This window comes from Mustelus asterias, chromosome 3 (assembly GCF_964213995.1).
Source record: "Mustelus asterias chromosome 3, sMusAst1.hap1.1, whole genome shotgun sequence".
In the NCBI taxonomy this organism is placed as follows: Eukaryota; Metazoa; Chordata; class Chondrichthyes; order Carcharhiniformes; family Triakidae; genus Mustelus; species Mustelus asterias.
Window position 1 is genome coordinate 157,392,941 of NC_135803.1, and position 26,109 is coordinate 157,419,049.

Here is a 26,109-nt window from a genome sequence, read left to right on the forward strand (position 1 = left end):
TACCACCTGTCAACGTCCAGCACACCCATTCCCTCTGGGAAGGTGGGCAAATGGTGGGAGAGATTGAACTAATTGCATTCAGATTGACAAACATGCATAATAAGTAGGGAATCTGATCGAGGCTGACAGGGCGAGCTGGGAAACTCGCAAAGGGCATGATGCCCTGCGGGAATCCCAATTTACCCCTCACACTGCATTCAATGGGCCATCCCGGCTGTGGCTGGAAGATCCCCCCCCCCCCCCCCCCCCGCCGCCGTTATCTCTCTATTTGAATTTATTTTAACCTCGTTATTATCCTTACCCTGGATTATCTTTCATCTCGATATCTCAGCTGATACAAGATGATGCAACATAATTGGGTCACAGAGTTCTACTTGAGGACGCAAGGTTTGGGAGGGAGGGTGAGACTAATTCTCCAGTTCAATGTCAAAAATCTATTTTTCTCTGCACACTTCAGTGTAAGAAGCAGGACGTTGAGTTAGCCGCACTAACGATAGGGTCAGATAAAAGATGAGTAAGTCAGCAAGGGATTTGTGAGGAGCATGTGGATTGAACACAACATTGTACTAAAGATTCCCATAATCTGCTTCCCAGCCAGTCTCTCAGCTCCTGCTAAGCAGATTGTAGAGAGCCGGTTTCACACCAAGTGGAATATAAACACACGACTTATTCTCTACGTCCTTCCTTCGATGAAGAGTTAATGCAGTTACCACAGCAAATCATATCTAGTCATGTAGCAATTCCTGTCATTCCTTTCCAATGAGTTCTTGTTAAGAATGATTAGAATTATCCAGAACCAAGTTCCCCACAGGCGTCTCCAGGTCTGACTGCTCCTGTGTGTTTTTTTAAGCAGTTGTGTTCAATAAATTGGAACCCTCAGTTCAGAAGTGTGGTTTCTACCAATTGCTTCTCCTTCCTTTCCTGGTAGGTCGTGACCCATCGCTAGGGTTAGGGCGATAATAACACCTTTTCATCTCAGTCAGGAGATTGTCCATGCAGGAGCTAAGACCATCTGAGTCATTGGTTATTCAATGATGAGGGTCGTTTCCAGATTCCACTCTCAGCTGTTATAAACTCTCTGGGAGAGACACCGTGGAATACAGGGCACTGGGCTGATTCAGACCTTCCCGCAACATCTTCAATTTCACAAAATATCCAAAAGCCCATTCGAGAAAGAGAGGCAATCAGATGCCAAGGAAAGAGGGAGGAGGTCACCAGACGATGCTTTCAGATGGCAGGCTTTTAGATTTTAAAAAGATGCCGCAAAGAAAGAAGGAGTTGGAGTGAAACACGCGTGTAGGAACCGTGAAAGACCACACAGGCTTTGAGCCTATTCCAGCATTCAATTCGATCGTGGGTGCTCTGTATAAATTTACATTTATATCTTTTGGTTCCATAATTCTTAATCCTCTTTGCCAATAAAGAGCTAGCAATTCAATTTTGAAATTTCCTATTGATCTAAAGCCCCAGTGACCTTTTTGGGAACAGCGTTCCTGCCTCTGTGTGAAGCTCTCCCTGATCTGACTCCAAACAGCATGGCACTAATGTTAAGGATATCCCAACAAAAAGGATCTCGGGTACAATTCTCCCAAAATATTTCCAAGTGTTGTCCCCAGCGGGAAAACCGGTGAGATTCCCGCTGGGAGGGTCAGTGCGATTCCGGTCCGAATTCGACCACATTTGGAAATTGCTTTGGAGCCTGGGAAGATTCTCAATGAATTTTCCCACACTTTGAACTTTTTTCTGTTTTTGGAGTGAGGTCCAGCAAGACCAGCTCCCCAGGGATCTCTCACAGTTAGGTTGAAGGAGCCCCCCTCCCCTCCCCTCCCCTCACCCCCCACCCCATCCCCCACCCCCAGACATGGGGAGCACCTAACCCTTGACCTTGGTGGGGGGGGCAACCTCCCCCTTCCCTTCCATCACTAAATGTTCAGGTCACCTCCCCCCACCCCAACCAAACACACACATCACGCAGGCCTGGGGGTGACCCAGCCACCCCAATCCATCTTCGCTAGCATCAAGGCATGCCCCCTCCCCCGCCCAAAATGTGCAAAACAACGCCATGGGGTCGCCTAAGGCCCCAACCCCTTCCAGGACCCCCTTCAGGCTCTGACCCAGGCACTGCCCAGCCCTGTCCCCGATCACCCGGGGGCTTCACTGGCCTCTGAGTCCCCCGTCGTGGCTGTTACGTCGGGTCTCCGTTTCTTGAAACCAGTAGTGATTTTCACTTGGTTCTCACTGCCTCCAACAGTCGGAGAGAATCCTCGGATGGGGGAAGAATTAAAACCAACAGAGCGTATCTAATTAAGGATTTGAATATGTTAATCTGGTTCACCCCCTCACTGGGGCGCGGGGATGGGGTGAATACCAAAAGGGCTCTCCCAGCACTAAACGCACTATGGCCTCTCCAGCCCTGTGTGGACAGTGCGATCCATACATGAGTGCGTGGGGCCACAGAACCATAGCCCTCCTCACAAGGATTTCTACCGAATTTATTTAAGTATTCGGTGACAGATCCCCCTTTTCAATCAGCTGAAAGGAAGGGACAGCAACCAGGTGTTTCTGAAAATCCTGGCACATGTTCCCTGACCTGCCAAACCCTGAGTTCGCCATTGACCGAGGTCACGCAAGGTGAGAACACGGTTGAGGGAGACCATCTTGGTTCATTCATTCCCCATCTGACCCCTTGCTTTCTCCAATCTGGAGCTTTATGTTGTAGCTTCAGGAATTTCTACCTGGCTTTCTGGGAATGTGGCCTGAACACAGGAAGTTTTCATCATTCCGAGTTTTGAACAATGGAACTTTCTCTTTGGAATGGAATGGGCTGTCATCGGGTATGGTCCAGTGCTCAAGGACATGTTGAAAAGCCAAGGTATTTGGCAAGGTTCATCCACTGAACAAAAGCACAGGGCTAACGAATGCACACTAACAAGAAAATCACTGTATTCTTTGGAAGTTCCTATTGAGTGCAGGCAGTGAACCTTTATGCGCACACGGCTTCTGTTCCTGTGGCATTGTGCTCACTGCAAAACCTGCTCTTGAAGTTCAGTTCAAACAGAGAATTAAGCAACCCTTTGCAAATCACAATTGTCAAAAAGAAACAGCGTGATTTTCCAGATTGCCTTTCAAAACCTCAGTACCGGCACTGAGTGACTGGGTGCAGACACTGTTATAACGTAGAGAGACAGAGCAGTTAGTTTTATACACACGTAAATAACCAGATAGTCTGCTCTTTGGTCTTGTTACTTGAAGGATAAACATTGAGCGTGGCACCGGAGAGAGCGCCCTTTCTCGGGACAGCTGTCACCAAATCATTTATGTTAACCAGTCAGAGCAAATGGAGTCTGGGTTTAACATCTGGCCCCTTTTATAGTGAGGCACTCCCTCAGTACTGACCCTCTGACAGTGCGGCACTCCCTCAGCACTGACCCTCTGACAGTGCGGCACTCCCTCAGTACTGACCCTCTGACAGTGCAGCACTCCCTCAGTACTGACCCTCTGACAGTGCGGCACTCCCTCAGCACTGACCCTCTGACAGTGCGGCACTCCCTCAGCACTGACCCTCTGACAGTGCGGCACTCCCTCAGTACTGACCCTCTGACAGTGCGGCACTCCCTCAGTACTGACCCTCTGACAGTGCAGCACTCCCTCAGTACTGACCCTCTGACAGTGCGGCACTCCCTCAGTACTGACCCTCTGACAGTGCGGCACTCCCTCAGCACTGACCCTCTGACAGTGCGGCACTCCCTCAGTACTGACCCTCTGACAGTGCGGCACTCCCTCAGTACTGACCCTCTGACAGTGCAGCACTCCCTCAGTACTGACCCTCTGACAGTGCGGCACTCCCTCAGCACTGACCCTCTGACAGTGCGGCACTCCCTCAGTACTGACCCTCTGACAGTGCGGCACTCCCTCAGTACTGACCCTCTGACAGTGCGGCACTCCCTCAGTACTGACCCTCTGACAGTGCGGCACTCCCTCAGCACTGACCCTCTGACAGTGCGGCACTCCCTCAGTACTGACCCTCTGACAGTGCGGCACTCCCTCAGTACTGACCCTCTGACAGCGCGGCACTCCCTCAGCACTGACCCTCTGACAGTGCGGCACTCCCTCAGTACTGACCCTCTGACAGTGCGGCACTCCCTCAGTACTGACCCTCTGACAGTGCGGCACTCCCTCAGTACTGACCCTCTGACAGTGCGGCACTCCCTCAGCACTGACCCTCTGACAGTGCGGCACTCCCTCAGTACTGACCCTCTGACAGTGCGGCACTCCCTCAGTACTGACTCTCTGACAGTGCAGCACTCCCTCAGTACTGACTCTCTGACAGTGCGGCACTCCCTCAGTACTGACTCTCTGACAGTGCGGCACTCCCTCAGTACTGACTCTCTGACAGTGCAGCACTCCCTCAGTACTGACCCTTTGTGCGACACTCCCTCAGCACTGACCCTCTGACAGTGCGGCACTCCCTCAGTACTGACCCTCTGACAGTGTGGCACTCCCTCAGTACTGACCCTCTGACAGTGCGGCACTCGCTCAGTGCTGACCCTCTGACAGTGCGGCACTCCCTCAGTACTAACCCTCTGACAGTGCAGCATTCCCTCAGTACTGACCCTCTGACAGTGCGGCACTCCCTCAGTACTGACCCTCTGACAGTGCGGCACTCCCTCAGTGCTGACCCTCTGACAGTGCAGCACTCCCTCAGTACTGACTCTCTGACAGTGCAGCACTCCCTCAGTACTGACCCTCTGTGCGACACTCCCTCAGCACTGACCCTCTGACAGTGCGGCACTCCCTCAGTACTGACCCTCTGACAGTGTGGCACTCCCTCAGTACTGACCCTCTGACAGTGCGGCACTCGCTCAGTACTGACCCTCTGACAGTGCGGCACTCCCTCAGTACTGACCCTCTGACAGTGCAGCACTCCCTCAGTACTGACTCTCTGACAGTGCGGCACTCCCTCAGTACTGACCCTCTGACAGTGCGGCACTCGCTCAGTGCTGATCCTCTGACAGTGCAGCATTCCCTCAGTGCTGACCCTCTGACAGTGCAGCACTCCCTCAGTACTGACCCTCTGACAGTGCAACACTCGCTCAGTACTGACCCTCTGACAGTGCGGCACTCCCTCAGTACTGACCCTCTGACAGTGCGGCACTCCCTCAGTACTGACCCTCTGACAGTGCGGCACTCCCTCAGTGCTGACCCTCTGACAGTGCAGCACTCCCTCAGTACTGACTCTCTGACAGTGCGGCACTCCCTCAGTACTGACCCTCTGACAGTGCAGCACTCCCTCAGTACTGACTCTCTGACAGTGCGGCACTCCCTCAGTACCGACCCTCTGACAGTGCAGCACTCCCTGTTAACAGTTAATTGGGCTGCCAATTTGGGTAAATACCCAAACCACGAAGATCCCCCACAATGCTCTCTAGTTACTGGGTCATGTGACCTTAACTCTGTAGATTGATCCTTAAAGGGACAATCCTCGCAGTTAGTCAATGCTCCCGCCATGCTGACACATCATCGCCAAAACTGCTGACTAACACCTCTCTGAAAGAAAAAACTTCTCATCTCCCATCTTAAATAGGAGACCCTTTAATTTCAAACTGTGTCCCCTGGTTCGATTCTCTCCGACTCGGGGAAACATTTCCCCCAGCATGCACTTTGTAAAGTCTCCTCAGGATCTTATACTTTTCACTCAGATCGCATCCCATTCTTCTGAACTCAAATGGATACAGACCCAGTCTGTGTTACTGAACCGTTAATCATAACTGTGTTGCTTTTATTATTAGCGAGTTCTTCCTATCCTTTCTTTCCTGCTTCCTCGCCATTGCCTTCCTTCCTGGATTGGTGCCCAACCAGGGGAAAATTACATGAGGGGTCCCCAATCTGGGGACAATACCTTTCCATTGGGAGCAGCTCACCTCAGTCCAAGCCGGAGACTAGCCTGAATAAGGTTGGGGAAAGCGGTGGGCAGTTCTGACGGGCCTCTGCCTCGCTCCTCAGACTCGCCTCGCCTCGTTTTTATTGATTTGATTTATTATTTGTCACGTGAAAAGTATTGTTTCTTGCGCGCTGTACAGGCAGAGCATACCATTCATAGAGAAGGCAAGAAGAGAGCACAGAATGTAGTGTTACAGTCATAGCTCGGGTGTAGAGAAAGATCAACTCAATGCAAGGCAAGTCCATTCAAAAGTCTGATAGCAGCAGGAAAGAAGTTGTTCTTGAGTCGGTTGGTATGTGACCTCAGACTTTTGTATCTTTTTCCCGACGGAAGAAGGTGGAAGAGAGAATGTCCGGGGTGCGTGGGGTCCTTAATTATGCTGGCTGCTTTGCCGTGGCAGCGGGAAGTGTCGACAGTCAATGGATGGGAGGCTGGTTTGCGTGATGGATTGGGCTACATTCATGACCTTTTGTAGTTTCTTGTGGTCTTGGGCAGAGCAGGAGCCATACCAAGCTGTGGTACTAACAGAAAGAACGCTTTCTATGGTGCATCTGTAAAAGTTGGTGAGAGTCGTAGCTGACATGCCAAATTTCCTTAGTCTTTTGAGAAAGTAGAGGCGTTGGTGGGCTTTCTTAACTATAGTTTCAGCATGGGGGGACCAGGACAGGTTGTTGGTGATCTGGACACCTAAAACCTTGAAGCTCTCGACCATTTCTACTTCGTCTCTGTTGATGTAGACAGGGGCATGTTCACCTTTACGCTTCCTGAAGTTGATGACAATCTCCTTCATTTTGTTGACATTGAGGGAGAGATTATTGTTGCTGCACCAGTTCACCAGATTCTCTATCTCATTCCTGTACTCTGTCTCATCATTGTTTAAGATCCGACCCACTACGGTGATGTCGTCAGCAAACTTGAAAATTGAATCGGAAAGGAATTTGGCTGCACAGTCATAGGTGTATAAGGAGTGTAGGGGGCTGAGAACACAGCCTTGTGGGACACCGGTGTTGAGGATGATCGTGGAGGGGGTGTTGTTGCCTCTCCTTACTGATTGTGGTCTGTGAGTTAGGAAGTTCAGGATCCAGTTGCAGAGGGAGGTGCCGAGGCCCAGGCCACGGAGTTTGGAGATGAGTTTTGTGGGAATAATGGTGTTGAAGGCTGAGCTATAGTCAATAAATAGGAGTCTGACATAGGTGTCTGACCAATGGCATGAAGCTAATTATTTGTCTCCATGCTGGGTTAGATGAGGGGGGTGGCACAGTGGTTAGCACTGCTACCTCACAGCGTCAGAGACCCGGGTTCAATTCCCGGCTTGGGTCACTGTCTGTGTGGAGTTTGCATGTTCTCCCCGTGTCTGCGCGGGTTTCCTCCGGGTGCTCCAGTTTCCTCCCACAGCCCGAAAGACGTGCTGGTTAGGGTGCATTGGCCATGCTATTTCTCCATCCGTGTACCCGAACAGGCACTGGAGTGTGGTGACTGGGGGATTTTCACAGTAACTTCATTGCAGTGTTAATGTAAGCCTACTTGTGACACCAATAAATAAACTTTAAACTTTATGAGCCCGGTTTCAGATAGACACGCGAGCTGTTTTACTGTGTGATCCAGTAATCTACAACTTAATGTGCACTTGGGAAAGCAGCAAGCTCAGGTTACACGATACTATAATTAACATCAATCATCCTTAGCAGCAACACTCTGACTGACTGCATTCAGCTCGATGTACGTGGCCCGTGCTTGTTTGCACAGGCCTCTCACTGGGAAAACAACTGACAGTCCAGAAAATTCTGTCCCTGAAACATCTTTAAAAAATAAACAAAAAGACACTTTTTAAAAAACGCTGCATTAGTCTCATTGAAATGTTGTGATGGTGACAGTGAGGAACAGTGCAGCTGGGAAGCAGCACACGGTCAGGTCTCAGACACCCGGCCCGGGTCTCCCATCCTCTAGGCTGGGAGCTGGAGTCGGGAAAGGTGGGATCGTTATTCCAGGGTAGGGAGGGAGGGTTCTGAAATTGTTGCAGGACTTTGTCCCAGTTCAAATGAATACACAAAGACTCTCCAGCCCTCAACCCTCACACCCCCTCCAGCTCCAAACACTCCCCTGTCCCATGCCTGCCACCTCATGCCCCCCATACTTTGCCTATGTTTCTCATGCCACCAGCCAAGATATGGCACTTCCATGCAATTACCCCAGTCTACATCGTATCAAACCAATAAACTGTCTGTGTGGAAGTTGTATGTTCTCCTTGTATCTGCATGGGTTTCCTCCAGGTGCTCTGGTTTCCTCCCACACTCCAAAGATGTGCAGATTAGGGGGATTAGCCTTGGTAAAACCTCACAGTGATAGTGGGATGTGAAAAAATGCTTTAAAAGAGTAATTCATTCCTATTTTCTCCAGAAAATGTCATATCATTTAGAATACAATAAAAGTGTCAATCACCCAGGCCCTTTAATGTATCCATGACAAAAACCACAAACCCTTGAAACCACTTAACCTTGTATAAATGAATATTGCGAAATTGACAGTGGAGATCAGGGAACCTGAGCTGGCAATCAAGCAATGTTTTCCATTGGGCGCAGCTGTTTCAAGAGATGTAATGGATGTCTGAATTCTCAGCCAAGCACTTGGCCCTAGGGGATGGACAGAAGGGCTGAGGGAGGGCATGAGGAGGACCTTTAAGACTTATCTTTTCAAAGATCCCCTTAAAAGACTCGGGTTCATTACTCTTTAAAAACCTGGACCGACTGTGAAAGTGGCAGTGGAGCAGGACATGGTTATCTCCATAGTGGAGCTGTCCAGTCGGAATTGCTGGGTGAAAGCTGCTTACAAGAACCACACTGCACAGTTTAAAGGCACTCTAGAAAACCTGATAGCCTGGGAATGGGGTCGGGATTCCTGAAATGGGGACCTGCCCGCTATTTTTAACAGGCCCCTGAGTCAATCTGACTCAGCAATAGTCCAGGCCCGGGTGTCAGCGACAGGAGGCCACCAGCAGGATATGTGTCACCCCCAGAGAGAAGTAAAAACAAAACCCATTCTCAAAAATTCTAGCGTAGCTCATGGACACCAATCAGAATAACTCCTTTCTGATCTCTCTAATTGCTGAAAGCCCAGGCTAACCACACAGACCACAGTTTATTCAGTAAAAACATTGTTACCTAGTGAGCTGGAGGAGTAGGTAGAATCATAGAATCCTACAGTGCAGAAGGAGGCCATTCAGCCCATCGAGTCTGCACCGACTACAATCCCACCCAAGCCCTAGTTCTGTAACCCCACATATTTACCCTGCTAATCCCCTGGCGCTAGGGTCAATTTAGCATGGCAATCAACCTAACCCGCACATCTTTGGACTGTGGGAGGAATGATGTGGAGATGCCGGCGTTGGACTGGGGTGAACACAGTAAGAGTTTTAACAACACCAGGTTAAAGTCCAACAGGTTTATTTGGTAGCAAATGCCATTAGCTTTCGGAGCGCTGCTCCTTCGTCAGATGGAGTGGATATCTGCTCTCAAACAGGGCACAGAGACACAAAATCAAGTTACAGAATACTGATTAGAATGCGAATCTCTACAGCCAACCAGGTCTTAAAGATACAGACAATGTGAGTGGAGGGAGCAACTCATCTGTATGTCTGTATCTTTAAGACCTGGTTGGCTGTAGAGATTCGCATTCTAATCAGACTGAAGCAAGGTGTTGCTCTGTCTCTGAGGGGTTCAGTGGAGAGGGGAGGCATCTGGTCAGTCAAGGCTCCAAGCTGGGCATCACAGTAAAACCATCACAACTGAAGACAAATTGACACCACAACCTTCAGACTGTCTTTTAAAAAATATCGAGCTGTCAGCGATTGTGGTCAGGAGATAATTTATTTGCTTGAGTGCTGGAATACACACAGCGTACTGTCTGAGGAATTCTCAACCTTTCTGCAATTGAAATAATCTGTTGGTCTGTAAATGGTTTTAAATGCCTCATCAGATAGTCCTGAAGTTTAGTCACCTCCGAACTCCACTAGCCCAGTTTTTTAAGCCTATCAGGGTTGATTAAGGTTTATTAAACTGAACCTGATTCTCGTGACCCGCTTTGAACCTTTTCCAGAGTTTTATCAGCAAATCGTGTGAAGGGACCAACACTGAGGATTCTCAGTGAAATGCGAACATTGTAGTGATGATATGAATTTCCTCTTGGTTTTGTAGGAGTTGGAGAAATGTTTCCAGTGCGATTCGAGAAGGCCCCACGACCCTTTCCATAACAGAAACAGTCACCAGGTAAAGAACGTCATCTACCTGACCAATCAGGGACAGGAGAGAACCTGGTGGCAATCTGTAAATGGTGAGTGAATCAGAGTGCGATGCTCAGATTTCGGCAGGCCATGCACGCTGCTGTAGAATTGATTCCCAGTGTATCTCTGTGTACAGTGACAATGTGCTGTTTGGTTATCTGGTGATCTCCATCCCTCTCCTTGGCCACTGCCTCAGGCTGACCCAGAATCCTGGTTACTATGGTAACCTGGCAATCCGAATGATCAGTCCCTGGTTGTCTATTATCTCCATTGCAAAGATCATCTCTTTCCATCCCCATACTAATGTCCATCCTCCCTAACTCAGCCCATCTACTGCAGACTACTCTCCTGTAATGACCTCAATCAGGCCATTGAGATTGGCCTATTGGAGTATGTACTCCCTGATTAAGGAGTTCCCTGCTGAGGTTCTGTATCTGCTGCTTAGGGAGGGTGGTCAGGCGCTGGTGTGCCTTCGCACCCAGATAGGGACCTTCCGCCTCCAGACCCTGCAGAGATACCTTTACGTCGAGCCTCCTCCACAATGGTGTGCCCTGGAGACGTATTTCTTCCGCCAGATGCACGGCCTAAACTATGACGTGCAGCTCCTCTACATAAATCTGGGGAGTCTTCAGAACTCCTTGCAAACATTGCCCATCTTTTACCAGGACCTCCTCACAGTCTGGAACACGGCCGCCTCACGACGCAGCTCTCCCCCGCCAGGAGTAGCGGCTCTTGTGTGAGAGCCGCTGCTCAGGAATCCGCTCCTCCAGCCGTATAACTTCAGGTGGCTGGCGGAGAGGAGGGCTGTGGGTGCTGGGGTGACCAGGATCGGGGGTGTGCTGGGTGGCGGAGGAGCGGGCTAGATGAGCCCCCACATGCTGGCTGAGCGCGTGGGGGTGGCTGTCTGGAGCGCAGCCAAAGCCATCCAAGACCTTAGGACGGTTGTGCTCGGACCTGAATGCACACGCAGTGTCAAGGCGGCGCAGGCGTGCGATGGGATCCCGCCCAAGCGTTCCCCTCCTCAGACGGAATTTCACATTGGCCCCAAGCCTAGATCCTCCCCCTCTGGGTCAGATGCCCCACAGCATGTGCCACCTCATGGAACTTTCCTCCATGCCTTTTTCCACCACACGGAGGCGTTTCCTGTACGGGCTGCTGCTGCACACCTTCCACTACTGTGTCCTTGCCTGTTGCCCGGATACACCTTGGCCTTGTTGCCGCTGGGCGGTGGAGGTCCCCAGTGGAGGTCCCTCTATGGAGGGATCTCCCCCCACTATCTCATGAACCTGGGGTGGAGGGTGCTGCACGCAGCAATACCATACAACCGTAGACTGTACTGGTTCACGGGCGATTTTCCTTTTTGCCCTCTTGTGGAGTCCGTGGACCATGTCTACGTTATGTGTTATAGGCTGCGCGACCTTTTCAGTTTTCTCAAAAATCTCTTGCTGATGTTTTGTTTGCACTCCAGTCCCATGCTCCTGATCTACGGGCACCTGGTGCGGAGGGGGGTGGATCAGGAGGGCAACCTCCTCATGAACCTGCTCCTGGGCCTGGCAAGGCTCGCCATCAACAGGTCCAGGCAGCGGGCGATCGAGGGGATCGTCCATCCTGACTGTCTGCCCCTCTACCGCGGCTATATTCGCGGCCGGGTGTCCCTGGAAAGGGAGCATGTGGTGTCCACGGGCACAGTTGAGGCCTTCCATGCCCGCTGGGCACCACAGAGACTGGGGTGTATTATTGACCCCGTTAATCATATTTTAATTTGATGTTTTAAGTTACCTTTCCGCTTTGTTTTTTGTTTCGGGCGGTTCCCCTCCTTTTAGGGAGTTGCTCCTTTTGAGTTGTCCCGAAGTTAATTTGATTTTGTTTATTTGGTTGGACAACAAAAGATGTCCCTGATTAAGGAGTCAATTGATGGACCAATCAGGGAGTCCTTTCTTTGTATTTAACCGGGAGTGTCAGTTCCCGGTGTATGGAGGCGCTGGACTGGTTTATGGAGGCGCTGGACCGGTTTATGGAGGCGCTGGACCGGTTTATGGAGGCGCTGGACCGGTTTATGGAGACGCTGGACCGGTTTATGGAGGTGCTGGACTGGTTTATGGAGGCGCTGGACCGGTTTATGGAGGTGCTGGACCGGTTTATGGAGGCGCTGGCCGGTTTATGGAGGCGCTGGCCGGTTTATGGAGGTGCTGGACCGGTTTATGGAGGCGCTGGACTGGTTTATGGAGGCGCTGGACTGGTTTATGGAGGCGCTGGACTGGTTTATGGAGGCGCTGGACCGGTTTATGGAGGCGCTGGACTGGTTTATGGAGGCGCTGGACCGGTTTATGGAGGTGCTGGACCGGTTTATGGAGGCGCTGGCCGGTTTATGGAGGCGCTGGCCGGTTTATGGAGGCGCTGGACTGGTTTATGGAGGCGCTGGACCGGTTTATGGAGGCGCTGGACCGGTTTATGGAGGCGCTGGCCGGTTTATGGAGGCGCTGGACCGGTTTATGGAGGTGCTGGCCGGTTTATGGAGGCGCTGGCCCGGTTTATGGAGGCGCTGGACCGGTTTATGGAGGCGCTGGCCGGTTTATGGAGGCGCTGGCCCGGTTTATGGAGGTGCTGGACCGGTTTATGGAGGCGCTGGCCGGTTTATGGAGGCGCTGGACTGGTTTATGGAGGCGCTGGACCGGTTTATGGAGGCGCTGGACTGGTTTATGGAGGCGCTGGACCGGTTTATGGAGGCGCTGGACCGGTTTATGGAGGCGCTGGCCGGTTTATGGAGGCGCTGGACCGGTTTATCAAGGTGCTGGCCGGTTTATGGAGGTGCTGGCCGGTTTATGGAGGCGCTGGCCGGTTTATGGAGGCGCTGGCCGGTTTATGGAGGCGCTGGACTGGTTTATGGAGGCGCTGGACCGGTTTATGGAGGCGCTGGACCGGTTTATGGAGGCGCTGGCCGGTTTATGGAGGCGCTGGACCGGTTTATCAAGGTGCTGGCCGGTTTATGGAGGTGCTGGCCGGTTTATGGAGGCGCTGGCCGGTTTATGGAGGCGCTGGACCGGTTTATGGAGGCGCTGGACTGGTTTATGGAGGCGCTGGACCGGTTTATGGAGGCGCTGGACCGGTTTATGGAGGCGCTGGACCGGTATATGGAGGCGCTGGACTGGTTTATGGAGGCGCTGGACCGGTTTATGGAGGTGCTGCCCGGTTTATGGAGGCGCTGGACCGGTTTATGGAGGCGCTGGACTGGTTTATGGAGGCGCTGGACCGGTTTATGGAGGCGCTGGACCGGTTTATGGAGGCGCTGGCCGGTTTATGGAGGCGCTGGCCGGTTTATGGAGGCGCTGGACTGGTTTATGGAGGCGCTGGACCGGTTTATGGAGGCGCTGGACCGGTTTATGGAGGCGCTGGACCGGTTTATGGAGGCGCTGGCCGGTTTATGGAGGCGCTGCCCGGTTTATGGAGGTGCTGGACCGGTTTATGGAGGCGCTGGCCGGTTTATGGAGGCGCTGGCCGGTTTATGGAGGCGCTGGACCGGTTTATGGAGGCGCTGGCCGGTTTATGGAGGCGCTGGACCGGTTTATGGAGGTGCTGGACCGGTTTATGGAGGCGCTGGCCGGTTTATGGAGGCGCTGGACCGGTTTATGGAGGTGCTGGACCGGTTTATGGAGGCGCTGGACCGGTTTATGGAGGTGCTGGACCGGTTTATGGAGGCGCTGGCCGGTTTATGGAGGCGCTGGACCGGTTTATCAAGGTGCTGGCCGGTTTATGGAGGTGCTGGACCGGTTTATGGAGGCGCTGGACCGGTTTATGGAGGCGCTGGACCGGTTTATGGAGGCGCTGGACCGGTTTATCAAGGTGCTGGTTGGTTAATTGAGGTGCTAGTTGATGAGGGCAGATTTAAAGGAGGGAGAGACACCTGAAGAGGAGAAACTGTTTCCAGTATCAGCTAAAGGTGGGACACATGATTCGCAGCTGAGTGGGAATAGGATCAATGGTACAGGAGGTGGGGCTTATGGACAGGATGAGCTCAGAGAGAACATGAGGGGAGATGGGAGGGAAACTAGAGAAATTGAAGGCCAGGGCAAGGGGAAGATTGGGGGATGTTTGCCTGAGGGGGTGAATGGGAGATGGGACGTGGCAGAGGCAGCTGATTGGATACTCTCAATCTTAGAGAAATCTAAAAGAAAGACATGAGCTGAGGGTTGAGGTAGAAACTCTTTGTTGGGATGGATTGATTTCCAGTGCAGTTGTTATTGAGATCACAAGAACTGGATACATGTGTGAGTGCAGCTGCTTTAGAGACAGTGAACACTACAGCCTTTGTGTAGCCCACAGTAACACCTGGGGCACACAGTTGCCAAGAGGGAGCAGAACAATGCGCTGGGACTTGATTTACTGCCTCCCTCCGCATCCAGCAACAGTTATTGATGACAGTGTTGGCAGAGCTCATGAAACCCAATCAAAAGCACAATGGTCCTTGTGCTACTGTGATCAAAGCAATGCCATCTGTATTGAGGCAGCTGCCAAGGTTTGGGCTGGATGGATGTGGGTTTGGACAGATGAGGCTGAAATTTTATACAAGCTTCTTTCAAAAGATAAATCAATGGCTTGAAGTCCATGGGAAGGAGTGTGCTTTGTGGGGCAAGAACCTTTGCATGTTAGTTGTCCTGGCTTTGTTTGACATTGTCCAGCCGCTAACTAGCCCTGAGCTCTGGAAATCCTTCCATAACATCTCCATCTCTGTGTTAAAAACCTACCTCTGTGACCAAGCTTTCAATCGCCTGTCTGATGGACTATCCTTTGGTTTGGTGTTAATTGCTGTGTGATTGTGAGGCCCTGTAGGAATTTTTGCCACATTAAAGGCCTGACATTAAATGTAATTTGCTGAGGTTTCTGCAAGATAAGAGCACAGGAGCAAGAGATAGCCAATCAGAGTCTGCTGTGCCAGTCAATAAGATCATGGCTGATCTGGTTGTTTCTCAAACCCTCTTTGCTGTCTGCAACACCCAGCCTCCCCCCAACCCTCCGAGCCCCCCCTGCCCCCCCCATCCTCCCTGCCCCCCCATCCTCCCTGCCCCCCCATCCTCCCTGCCCCCCCATCCTCCCTGCCCCCCCATCCTCCCTGCCCCCCCATCCCCCCTGCCCCCCCATCCCCCCTGCCCCCCCATCCCCCCTGCCCCCCCATCCCCCCTGCCCCCCCATCCCCCCTGCCCCCCCATCCCCCCTGCCCCCCGATCCCCCCTGCCCCCCGATCCCCCCTGCCCCCCGATCCCCCCTGCCCCCCGATCCCCCCTGCCCCCCGATCCCCCCTGCCCCCCCATCCCCCCTGCCCCCCCATCCCCCCGATCCCCCATCCCCCCTGCCCCCCCATCCCCCCTGCCCCCCCATCCCCCCTGCCCCCCCATCCCCCCTGCCCCCCCATCCCCCCTGCCCCCCCATCCCCCCTGCCCCCCCATCCCCCCTGCCCCCCCATCCCCCCTGCCCCCCCATCCTCCCTGCCCCCCCATCCCCCCTGCCCCCCCATCCTCCCTGCCCCCCCATCCTCCCTGCTCCCTCAAACCCCCGCCCCCCGATCCCCCCTGCCCCCGATCCCGCTGCCTCCCACCCCCCCTGCCCTCCCACCCCCCCTGCCCCCCCATCTCCCGTGCCCCCCACCCCCTGCCCTCCCTCCAAAGAACAAAGAACAAAGAACAGTACAGCACAGGAAACAGGCCCTTCGGCCCTCCAAGCCTGTGCCGCTCCTTGGTCCAACTAGACCAATCGTTTGTATCCCTCCATTCCCAGGCTGCTCATGTGACTATCCAGGTAAGTCTTAAACGATGTCAGCGTGCCTGCCTCCACCACCCTACTTGGCAGCGCATTCCAGGCCCCCACCACCCTCTGTGTAAAAAACGTCCCTCTGATGTCTGAGTTATACTTCGCCCCTCTCAGCTTGAGCCCGTGACCCCTCGTGATCGTCACCTCCGACCTGGGAAAAAGCTTCCCACTGTTCACCCTATCTATACCCTTCATAATCTTGCATACCTCTATTAGATCTCCCCTCATTCTCCGTCTTTCCAAGGAGAACAACCCCAGTCTACCCAATCTCTCCTCATAGCTAAGACCCTCCATACCAGGCAACATCCTGGTAAACCTTCTCTGCACTCTCTCCAATGCCTCCACGTCCTTCTGGTAGTGCGGCGACCAGAACTGGACGCAGTACTCCAAATGTGGCCTAACCAGCGTTCTATACAGCTGCATCATCAGACTCCAGCTTTTATACTCTATACCCCGTCCTATAAAGGCAAGCATACCATATGCCTTCTTCACCACCTTCTCCACCTGTGTTGCCACCTTCAAGGATTTGTGGACTTGCACACCTAGGTCCCTCTGTGTTTCTATACTCCTGATGACTCTGCCATTTATTGTATAACTCCTCCCTACATTATTTCTTCCAAAATGCATCACTTCGCATTTATCCGGATTAAATTCCATCTGCCACCTCTCCGCCCAATTTTCCAGCCTATCTGTATCCTGCTGTATTGCCCGACAATGCTCTTCGCTATCCGCAATTCCAGCCATCTTCGTGTCATCCGCAAACTTGCTGATTACACCACTTACACCTTCTTCCAAATCATTTATATATATCACAAATAGCAGAGGTCCCAGTACATCTTGACTCCCTTTTCCATCAAAAATCTGCCTTGAATAACCCAGCCTCCACTGCTCTCTGGGGAGGAGAATTCCAGAGGCTAATGACCCTTTGAGAGAAAAATATTCTCCTCATTTCCTTCTTTAACGGTTATTCTGAGTTATTCTTATTCTGAAACCATGTTCTTGGTTCTAGTCTTTCCCATGAGTGGAAATATCATCCTTGTCTCCACAATATCAAACTCTCTCAGCATCTTTTATGTCTGAAAGTGATCATATCTCGTTCTTCTAAATTCCAATGGGTATAGGCCCAATCTGTCCAAACTTTCTCCAAAAGATAAGCCCTTTAGCTCAGGAATGGACATGTGAAACTTCTCTGAGCTGCTTCGAACACAATTATATATTCTTTTCAAATAAAAGAGACCAAACCTGTACACAGTTTTCCAGAGTGCACACTGAGCCAACGATCAGTAACCATTGGTCGCGGGATCAAAGCCTGTGTCTGTTTGCATTAATAAGATGCCATGTGGTACCACGTGCCTGTTGGTACTGAGTCTCAATGCTGCTGTGTCTTGTCTGCAGGTGAAGAAAAAGTCAGCATCCAACTGAACTTAGAAGCAGAGTTCCACTTTACACACCTCATCATGAAGTTCAAGGTGAGAGAGGACAAGTTGGGAAGGTTCGTATATCTTGGCTGGAATTCCATAGCAATCCTTTTCCTATATCCTGGTTCCAACCATCGAGTTCGAAAAACAATGACTGTTTCTTTGTTCTTACAACAATATTAGGCTGGAACTGACGAATGTAGATTGGGGGCAGATGTTTGAGGGCAAATCAACATCTGGCATGTGGGAGGCTTTCAAGTGTAAGTTGATAGGGGTTCAGGACCGGCACATTCCTGTAAGGATGAGTATGGCAAGTTTTGGGAACCTTGGATAACGAGAGATATTGTGAGTCTAGTCAAAGAGAAAAAGGAAGCATTTGTCAAAGCTAGGAGGCTGAGAACACACGAAGCAAGTGTGGAATACAAGGAAAGTAGAAAGAAACTTAAGCAAGGAGTAAGGAGGGCTAAAAGGGGTCACTAAAAAGCATTGGCCACCAGGATTAAGGAAAATTCTAAGGTTTTTTATACATGTATAAAGAGCAAGAGAGTAGCCAGTGAGAGGGTTGGCCCACTCAAGGACAGGGGAGGGAATCTATGCGTGGAGCCAGAGGAAATGGGCGAGGTATTAAATGAGTACTTTGCGTCAGTATTCACCAAAGAGAAGGACTTGGTGGATGATGAATCTGAAAAAGGGTGTGTAGATAGTTTGAGACATGTTGAGATCAAAAAGGAGGAGATATTGGGGTTCTTGAGAAACATTAAGGTAGACAAGTCCCCAGGGCCTGATGGGATATACCCCAGGATACTGAGAGAGGCAAAGGAGGAAATTGCTGGGGCTTTGAGAGAAATCTTTGTATCCTCACTGGCTACAGGGGAGGTACACATAGTAAGAAGCCTCACAACACCAAGTTAAAGTCCAACAGGGGAGGTCCGGGAGGATTGGAGAATAGCCAATGTTGTTCCTTTGTTTAAGAAGGGTAGCAAGAATAATCCAGATAATTACAGGCTGGTGAGCCTTACATCAGTGATACGGAAATCATTGGAGAGGATTCTTCAAGACAGGATTTACTCCCACTTGGAAATAAGTGGACATATTAGTGAGAGGCAACATGGTTTTGTGAAGGGGAGGTCGTGTCTCACTGACTTGATCGAGTTTTTCAAGGAAGTGACAAAGATGATTGATGAGGGTAGGGCAGTGGATGTTGTCTACATGGACTTCAGTAAGGCCTTTGACAAGGTCCCTCATGGTAGACTGGTGCAGAAGGTAAAGCCGCATGGGATCAGAGGTGAGTTGGCAAGGTGGATGCAAAACTGGCTCGGTCAAAGAAGACAGAGGGTCGCAGTGGAAGGGTGTGTTTCTGAATGGAGGGCTGTGACAAGTGGTGTCCCTCAGGGATCAGTGCTGGGACCTTTGCTGTTTGTAATATATATAAATGATTTGGAGGAAAATGTAACTGGTTTGATTAGTAAGTTTGCGGACGACACAAAGGTTGGTGGATTTGCGGAAAGCCATGAGGACCGTCAGAGGATACAGCGGGATATAGATCAGTTGGAGGCTTCGGCGGAGAGATGGCAGATGGAGTTTAATCTGGACAAATGTGAGGTAATGCATTTTGGAAGGTCTAATACAGATAGGAAATATACAGTAAGTGGCAGAACCCTTAAGAGTATTGATAGGCAAAGGGATCTGGGTGTACAGGTACACAGGTCACTGAAAGTGGCAATGCAGGTGGAGAAGGTAGTCAAGAAGGCATACGGCATGCTTGCCTTCATCAGCCGGGGTATTGAGTTTAAAAATTGTCAAGTCATGTTGCAGCTTTATAGAACCTTAGTTAGGCCGCACTTGGAATATAGTGTTCAATTCTGGTCGCCACACTACCAGAAGGATGTGGAGGCTTTGGAGAGGGTACAGAAAAGATTTAACAGGATGTTGCCTGGTATGGAGGGCATTAGCTATGAGGAGAGGTTGGAGAAACTTGGTTTGTTCTCACTGGAGCGACGGAGGTTGAGTGGAGACCTGATAGAAGTCTACAAGATTATGAGGGGCATGGACAGAGTGGATAGTCAGAAGCTTTTTCCCAGGGTGGAAGAGTCAATTACTAGGGGGCACAGTTTAAGGTGCGAGGGGCAAGGTTTAAAGGAGATGTACGAGGCAAGGTTTTTACACAGAGGGTGGTGGGTGCCTGGAACTCGCTGCCGGGGGAGGTAGTGGAAGCAGATACGATAGTGAAGTTTGAAAGGGGAGTCCTGACAAGTACATGAATAGGATGGGAATAGAGGGATATGGTCCCCGGAAGGGTAGGGGGTTTTAGTTCAGTCGGGCAGCATGGTCGATGCAGGCTTGGAGGGCCGAAGGGCCTGTTCCTGTGCTGTAATTTTCTTTGTTCGTTTTTTCTTCACACATCGCATCAGCTTAAGCTTTAAACATCAAACTGAAAATTACCTGTGTCATCATCTGTACTGGACCTGGTTTCAGTTCATATTTTCTTCCTATTTCCCCTTGCACACTGTTAATTCCTTTCCACAGAGTATTTATTCAGAGTATTTACTGAAAGTATACGTTGAAGGTATTGAAGAGAGATTATTACTGGATTTACAGACTGACGCTATTTACTGAGGGTATTTCACAGAATCATAGATCATAGAAACCCTACAATGCAGCAGGAGGCCATTCGGCCCATCGAGTCTGCACTGACTACAATCCCACCCAGGCCCTATCCCCATAACCCCATGCATTTAGCCTAGCTAGTCCCCTGGCAATCTAGCATGGCCAATCCACCGAACCCGCACATCTTTGGAGTGTGGGAGGAAACCGGAGCACCCGGAGGAAACCCACGCAGACACGGGGGGAACGTGCAAACTCCACACAGACAGTGACCCAAGCAGGAAATGGAACCCGGCTCTCTGGCGCTGTGAGGCAGCAGTGCTAATCACTGTGCCACCGTGCCGCCCCTGAGGATTATTACTGAGTTAATTTACTTAAGGTTATTCTGACAAAAGAAAAATTGATTTTAATTATTCTGCAGAAGTTGCTGTAAAAGCAGCATTGTTGTGTCAGCGAGGCTGATTAAATTTACCCCTGGCGTGTAGACTATTCGAACACACCCCCGGCTTTGGGCCACACTCCAAATCAGTTTAGCTCTTTGATCAGAACCGTGTACATACCGGCTCTGAGCAACAATGCCCTGCGGCTGTTAATTAGTAACCGTGTCCCACCTGTATGGTAATGTACCAGTGCCCTGTTGGCCACCCTCACAACCACCCAGCTAGGGTCACATCTATGGAGCAGTCCCGTTATGGTGCTTGATAGAACGCGCACATTCCTTAAAGTTCCCTGCACCAAACTTCATTCTGCTGCTCCTAATGGAGTCATTTTGCTTTAGTCCAATTACTCAGCTTTGGGCCTTTGCAGCAGCGAAACATTATGGACACACATCAGGAATACTTTAACTTACCCAGAACTTCCCTGCTCATATCCAACTGGCACCAAGTCCCATTCACTCATCACTCCCTGTGTTTGCTGAACAACATTATGCCATGTTCAATCACTTTGTGTTTGCTCATGTGAGCCGGTTCGCGATTGATACTTGCTGTGCTTGATTGGTTGAGCCTGGGTGTGGACTCCAAGTAAAGTAAACAAAGCTGTAGAAAGAACTAGAAGGCAGAAATGAAGTGTGGAGCCAACATTGTAAAGCACTGTGAAAAAGATCTCTTACACACAGTGAAACTTGCGAGGTAGAAAATATACAATCCATTTGCTTCTAATCCAAAAACACCAGCAGCAGGGTGGCACAGTGATTAGCACTGCTGCCTCACAGTGCCAGAGACTCAGGTTCGATTCCCGGCCTTAGGTCACCATCTGTGTGGAGTTTGTACCTTCTCCCCGTGTGGATTTCCTCCGGTTTGCTCCTACAGTCCCTTAATATCCCAAAATGTGTAGACGAGGGGGATTAGCGGAGTAAATATGTGGGGTTGCAGGGATAGGGCCTGGGTAGGATGCTCTCTCGCAGAGTCAGTGCAGATTTGATGGGCTGAATGGCCTCCTTTTGCACTCGGATTTAGCAGTTTGGCCCTTTTTGAATCCCAGCACAGCCTCGGTGCTCCCTATCTCCAGTTACTCTCGCTGAGATGTATGTGCTGCCCCAGTTCATGCCTGTTGAGAATCGCTGATTCTAATTTCTCCATCCCTGGTGACTTTGCCCTCAGTGCTGGAATTGTAAAGCTCTCCACCTCTCTCTACTTCTCCGTTAAGATGCTCCTTCAGACCTCCTCCTTTGACTGGGCTGGAATTTGGTCGGATCTCACTCTGCGAGACGCCCATTTTACTTCATTCAAAATGCTGTATAAATGCAAGTTGTTGCCATTACATTTGATTACTCGATTTTTCTATTAGACTTTCCGCCCAGCTGCCATGTACATCGAGAGATCAGCAGACTTTGGTCGGACATGGAAGGTGTATCGTTATTTTGCTTTCAACTGCACAGTTTCCTTCCCTCATATCCCCACCGGCCCCCTGAGGAAAATCGATGATGTGATCTGTGACCATCGTTACTCTGACATTGAACCTTCTACAGATGGCGAGGTAGGTCACATTCCGTGTCTGTGGAATTGTGCTCATTGACTGGAGAATTTGAGGGAAGAGTGTTCAATTTAACTTATATAGTGTTCAATTCTGGTCGCCACACAACCAGAAGGATGTGGAGGCTTTGGAGAGGGTACAGAAAAGATTTACCAGGATGTTGCCTGGCATGGAGGGCATTAGCTATGAGGAGAGGTTGGAGAAACTTGGTTTGTTCTCACTGGAATGATGGGGGTTGAGGGGTGACCTGATAGAAGTCTACAAGATTATGAGGGGCATGGACCGAGTGGATAGAAGCTTTTTCCCAGGGTGGAAGAGTCAATTACTAGGGGGCATAGGTTTAAGGTGCGAGGGGCAAGGTTTAAAGGAGATGTACGAGGCAAGTTTTTTACACAGATGGTGGGTGTCTGGAGCTCGTTGCCGGGGGAGGTAGTGATAGTGGATACAGTAGTGACTTTTAAGCGGCGTCTGGACAAATACATGAATAGGATGGGAATAGAGGGAAATGGTCCCCGGAAGGATAGGGGGTTTTAGTTCAGTCGGGCAGCATGGTCGGTGCAGGCTTGGAGGGCCGAAGGGCCTGTTCCTGTGCTGTAATTTTCTTTGTTCTTTGAGGGTGGGAGGTCGTTGAGCTGAGAACTCACGGGTATCTGATTAAATGATTGTCAGATTTTGTGCCCAGAGCTCACAGTCTGGGCTCTTTGCTTCCCATTCCTGTTTTCAGCATTGACTGGGAGATAACAGTTCAGACAGCTCCTTAAATATCCCGACTAATCACAGTTCCATCAACGTCAATATGTACGCATACTCTCTCTGAATGGGAAACATGGAATGGGTACACCCTGCGAGACTCTCCCCCAGGGGAACCCCCCCCAAGGTCCTCACCCTGTACTTTGGCATTAATTATGCATACAGTTCCCCTTAATGTGGAAAACCGTGAGGAACCCACTCAGCAATAGTTTATACTCACAACACCAGTTGATGAGTAAGACTGTCTGAGGGAGCTCGTCCCCGAGTAGCGGGATCGCTGGACAAATTCTTCCTGACCAAGTCGCACTTCCTGGCCTCAGCAGTGGTGAGGTTGAGGGCGGTGGCTTTGTGTCCCTTTCTGACCCGGCCGTCTCTCAGCATGTATGGTAACTTCTCAAACAGTCATCCAATTAGATTAACAATCCTGCCCTGCCCATGCAAAAACAATGTACACGTGGTCAATTCCTGCTCTGGGCAGCGGGGGCAGGGGGGGCAGGGGGGGGGGGGTGATGGAATATCAGTTACCAATGGGGGTGATTTCTGTATGTTAGTAAGACAGAAAGAAATCCATTCACACACACCCCAGAGGCCATTGTCTAGCTCAGTCTCTGGAATCAGAGCGTCTGGGGATTAACTGCTGCCCCAGTGACATGTTCTAACATGTCAGTGTCTCTGCATTTCCTTGGCCAATCTTTATTTTCTATATGAGCCTCAGCGTTGATGCCTTTAGTCAGAAATCTTTACCAATGTCCCTCTGGACTCCCTGCCGCCCAGTTTTAAACTCAAGGACATTTCTCCACCTCACATGTTACATTGTGATACAAGATTAAAATTGGGACATGTTAAAAAGGATAAAGAAAGAGACCTTTCAGCATCACAGAAATACACAAAATATCAAAATTCCTTCCAGTCAGGTGATGGAAAGTCCCTGTCAGCACCTGATGCTGGACTTTACCTCCAGACCATGACTGAGATTTTTCCAATTCTTTAACCACACCCTTGTGTTCAAATTCCGGACCAAATGCTGAATTTCTCATGTCACTGTCCATCGCTAATTTGGGACTGGACACCTCTCGGGTGTTTCAGAGAGATTGTCACCCCTGCAGGGATCTAGCCGTTCACCTGTCCACAGCAGCCCCGGGTTGTATCGGTACCTCCTCACCATTATCTAACAGGGATTCTCTTATCTCGATGTGGAGATGCCGGCGTTGGACTGGGGTAAACACAGTAAGAAGTTTAACAACACCAGGTTAAAGTCCAACAGGTTTATTTGGTAGCAAAAGCCACACAGGCTTTCAGAGCTCCAAGCCCCTTATAGAACATAGAAAGTCACAGCACAAACAGGCCCTTCGGCCCACAAGTTGCGCCGATCACATCCCCACCTCTAGGCCTATCTATAGCCCTCAATCCCATTAAATCCCATGTACTCATCCAGAAGTCTCTTAAAAGACCCCAACGAGTTTGCCTCCACCACCACCGACGTCAGCCGATTCCACTCACCCACCACCCTCTGAGTGAAAAACTTACCCCTGACATCCCCCCTGTACCTACCCCCCAGCACCTTAAACCTGTGTCCTCTCGTAGCAACCATTTCAGCCCTTGGAAATAGCCTCTGAGAGTCCACCCTATCCAGACCCCTCAACATCTTGTAAACCTCTATCAGGTCACCTCTCATCCTTCGTCTCTCCAGGGAGAAGAGACCAAGCTCCCTCAACCTATCCTCATAAGGCATGCCCCCCAATCCAGGCAACATCCTTGTAAATCTCCTCTGCACCCTTTCAATGGCTTCAACATCTTTCCTTCTTCAGGTGAGTGGGAATTCTGTTCACAAACAGGGCATATAAAGACACAGACTCAATTTACATGAATAATGGTTGGAATGCGAATACCCACAGCTAATCAAGTCTTTAAGAAACAAACAACGTGAATGGAGAGAGCATCAAGACAGGCTAAAGAGATGTACGGCGCAGAGTCGCTGAGCAGAAACTGATAGCCAAGTTCCGCACACACGAGGACGGCCTCAACCGGGATATTGGGTTCATGTCACACTATTTGTAACCCCCACAGCTTGCCTGGACCTGCAGAGTTTCACTGGCTGTCTTGTCTGGAGACAATACACATCTTTTTAGCCTGTCTTGATGCTCTCTCCACTCACGTTCTTTGTATCTTAAAGACTTGATTCGCTGTAAGTATTCGCATTCCAACCATTATTCATGTAAATTGAGTTTGTGTCTTTATATGCCCTGTTTGTGAACAGAATTCCCACTCACCTGAAGAAGGGGCTTAGATCTCCGAAAGCTTGTGTGGCTTTTGCTACCAAATAAACCTGTTGGACTTTAACCTGGTGTTGTTAAACTTCTTCCTACTTCTCTTATCTCAACAGGATAACTGAGGTCAGTGTTGCCCCTGTGTCGGTCTCAGTGAATAGTGAGCTTCCCTTTGAGTGAGAAGATTGCAGGTTCAAGTCCTATTTGAGGGACATGAGCTGACACTCACAGTACTGAGGGAGTGCTGCATAGTCAGAGGCCATGTTAGTTGTCAGGTGCACATAAATTACCCCACATGCAAACTACCTCAACTGGAAGAAAAGCAGAGATTTCTCCTGATGTTTGGGCAACATGGCTCTCTTAACCAACAGCGTGTAAAGTAGATGAGCCAGTCATTCACTGCTGTCAAAGGGATCTTGCTGTGCATTTAGCTGTGCCCTTTCCTACACAACAGCAGTCACACATGTCCTGCACAGTAGCTTGTTGTGTGAAATTCTTGGCATGCTTTGATGTGACAAAGTGTTTGAAGAATGTAAGAAAGTAGATTTGAGTTTCCCTTGCCAGGTTTTTTCACACCCCTCCTGAATGATGAAGATTATTAATAATCTCTTGGGCTCTTGACAAACACACTCAGTTTGCCAAGAATTTGTTACGATTGGATCTGAATTTCCATAGCCTGAGGGAAATTAAACACTGTGGTTTCAAATATAGCCGAGGGCATTGCAAGTTTCTAATTTTCCCACAAGATCTTTCAGCTGTCCCAAATAAAGGTGTTGAGATGAGTTGAAGCACATTGAATAGTGTTCTCAGGATTACAGCTCAGTTTATACAAGAAATTAAAAGCCCTCGGAGGAATGGATCGGAATGTTCATTAACCTACTAATCCGGATTAGACAGTGGAATATCGAGAAGGATGTGTCTTCAAGTCCCATTCCAGAGATTCAACTCACATGTTTCAGGACTTGTATCCTGAAATATTTCAGAATAACCCTCCGAGTGTGAATACTGAGGGGGTGCTACAGTGCTGGAAATGCCGTCTTTTAGATGAGCCTTCAGACTGAGACCCCATCTGCTCCA

General features: G+C 50.2%; 1 protein-coding gene across 3 annotated transcripts in view; it reads left to right on the forward strand.

Moving 5' to 3' along the window:
* Positions 1-26,109, forward strand: part of lamb2l (laminin, beta 2-like) — a 195,898-nt gene that overhangs the window by 61,701 nt on the left and 108,088 nt on the right. For all 3 annotated transcript variants that reach the window (XM_078210012.1, XM_078210011.1, XM_078210010.1), the window contains exons 4-6: positions 10,132-10,267; positions 17,415-17,488; positions 21,830-22,018. In XM_078210012.1, the coding sequence (XP_078066138.1) occupies positions 10,132-10,267; positions 17,415-17,488; positions 21,830-22,018 (399 nt within the window). The remainder of the gene's footprint in view (positions 1-10,131; positions 10,268-17,414; positions 17,489-21,829; positions 22,019-26,109) is intronic.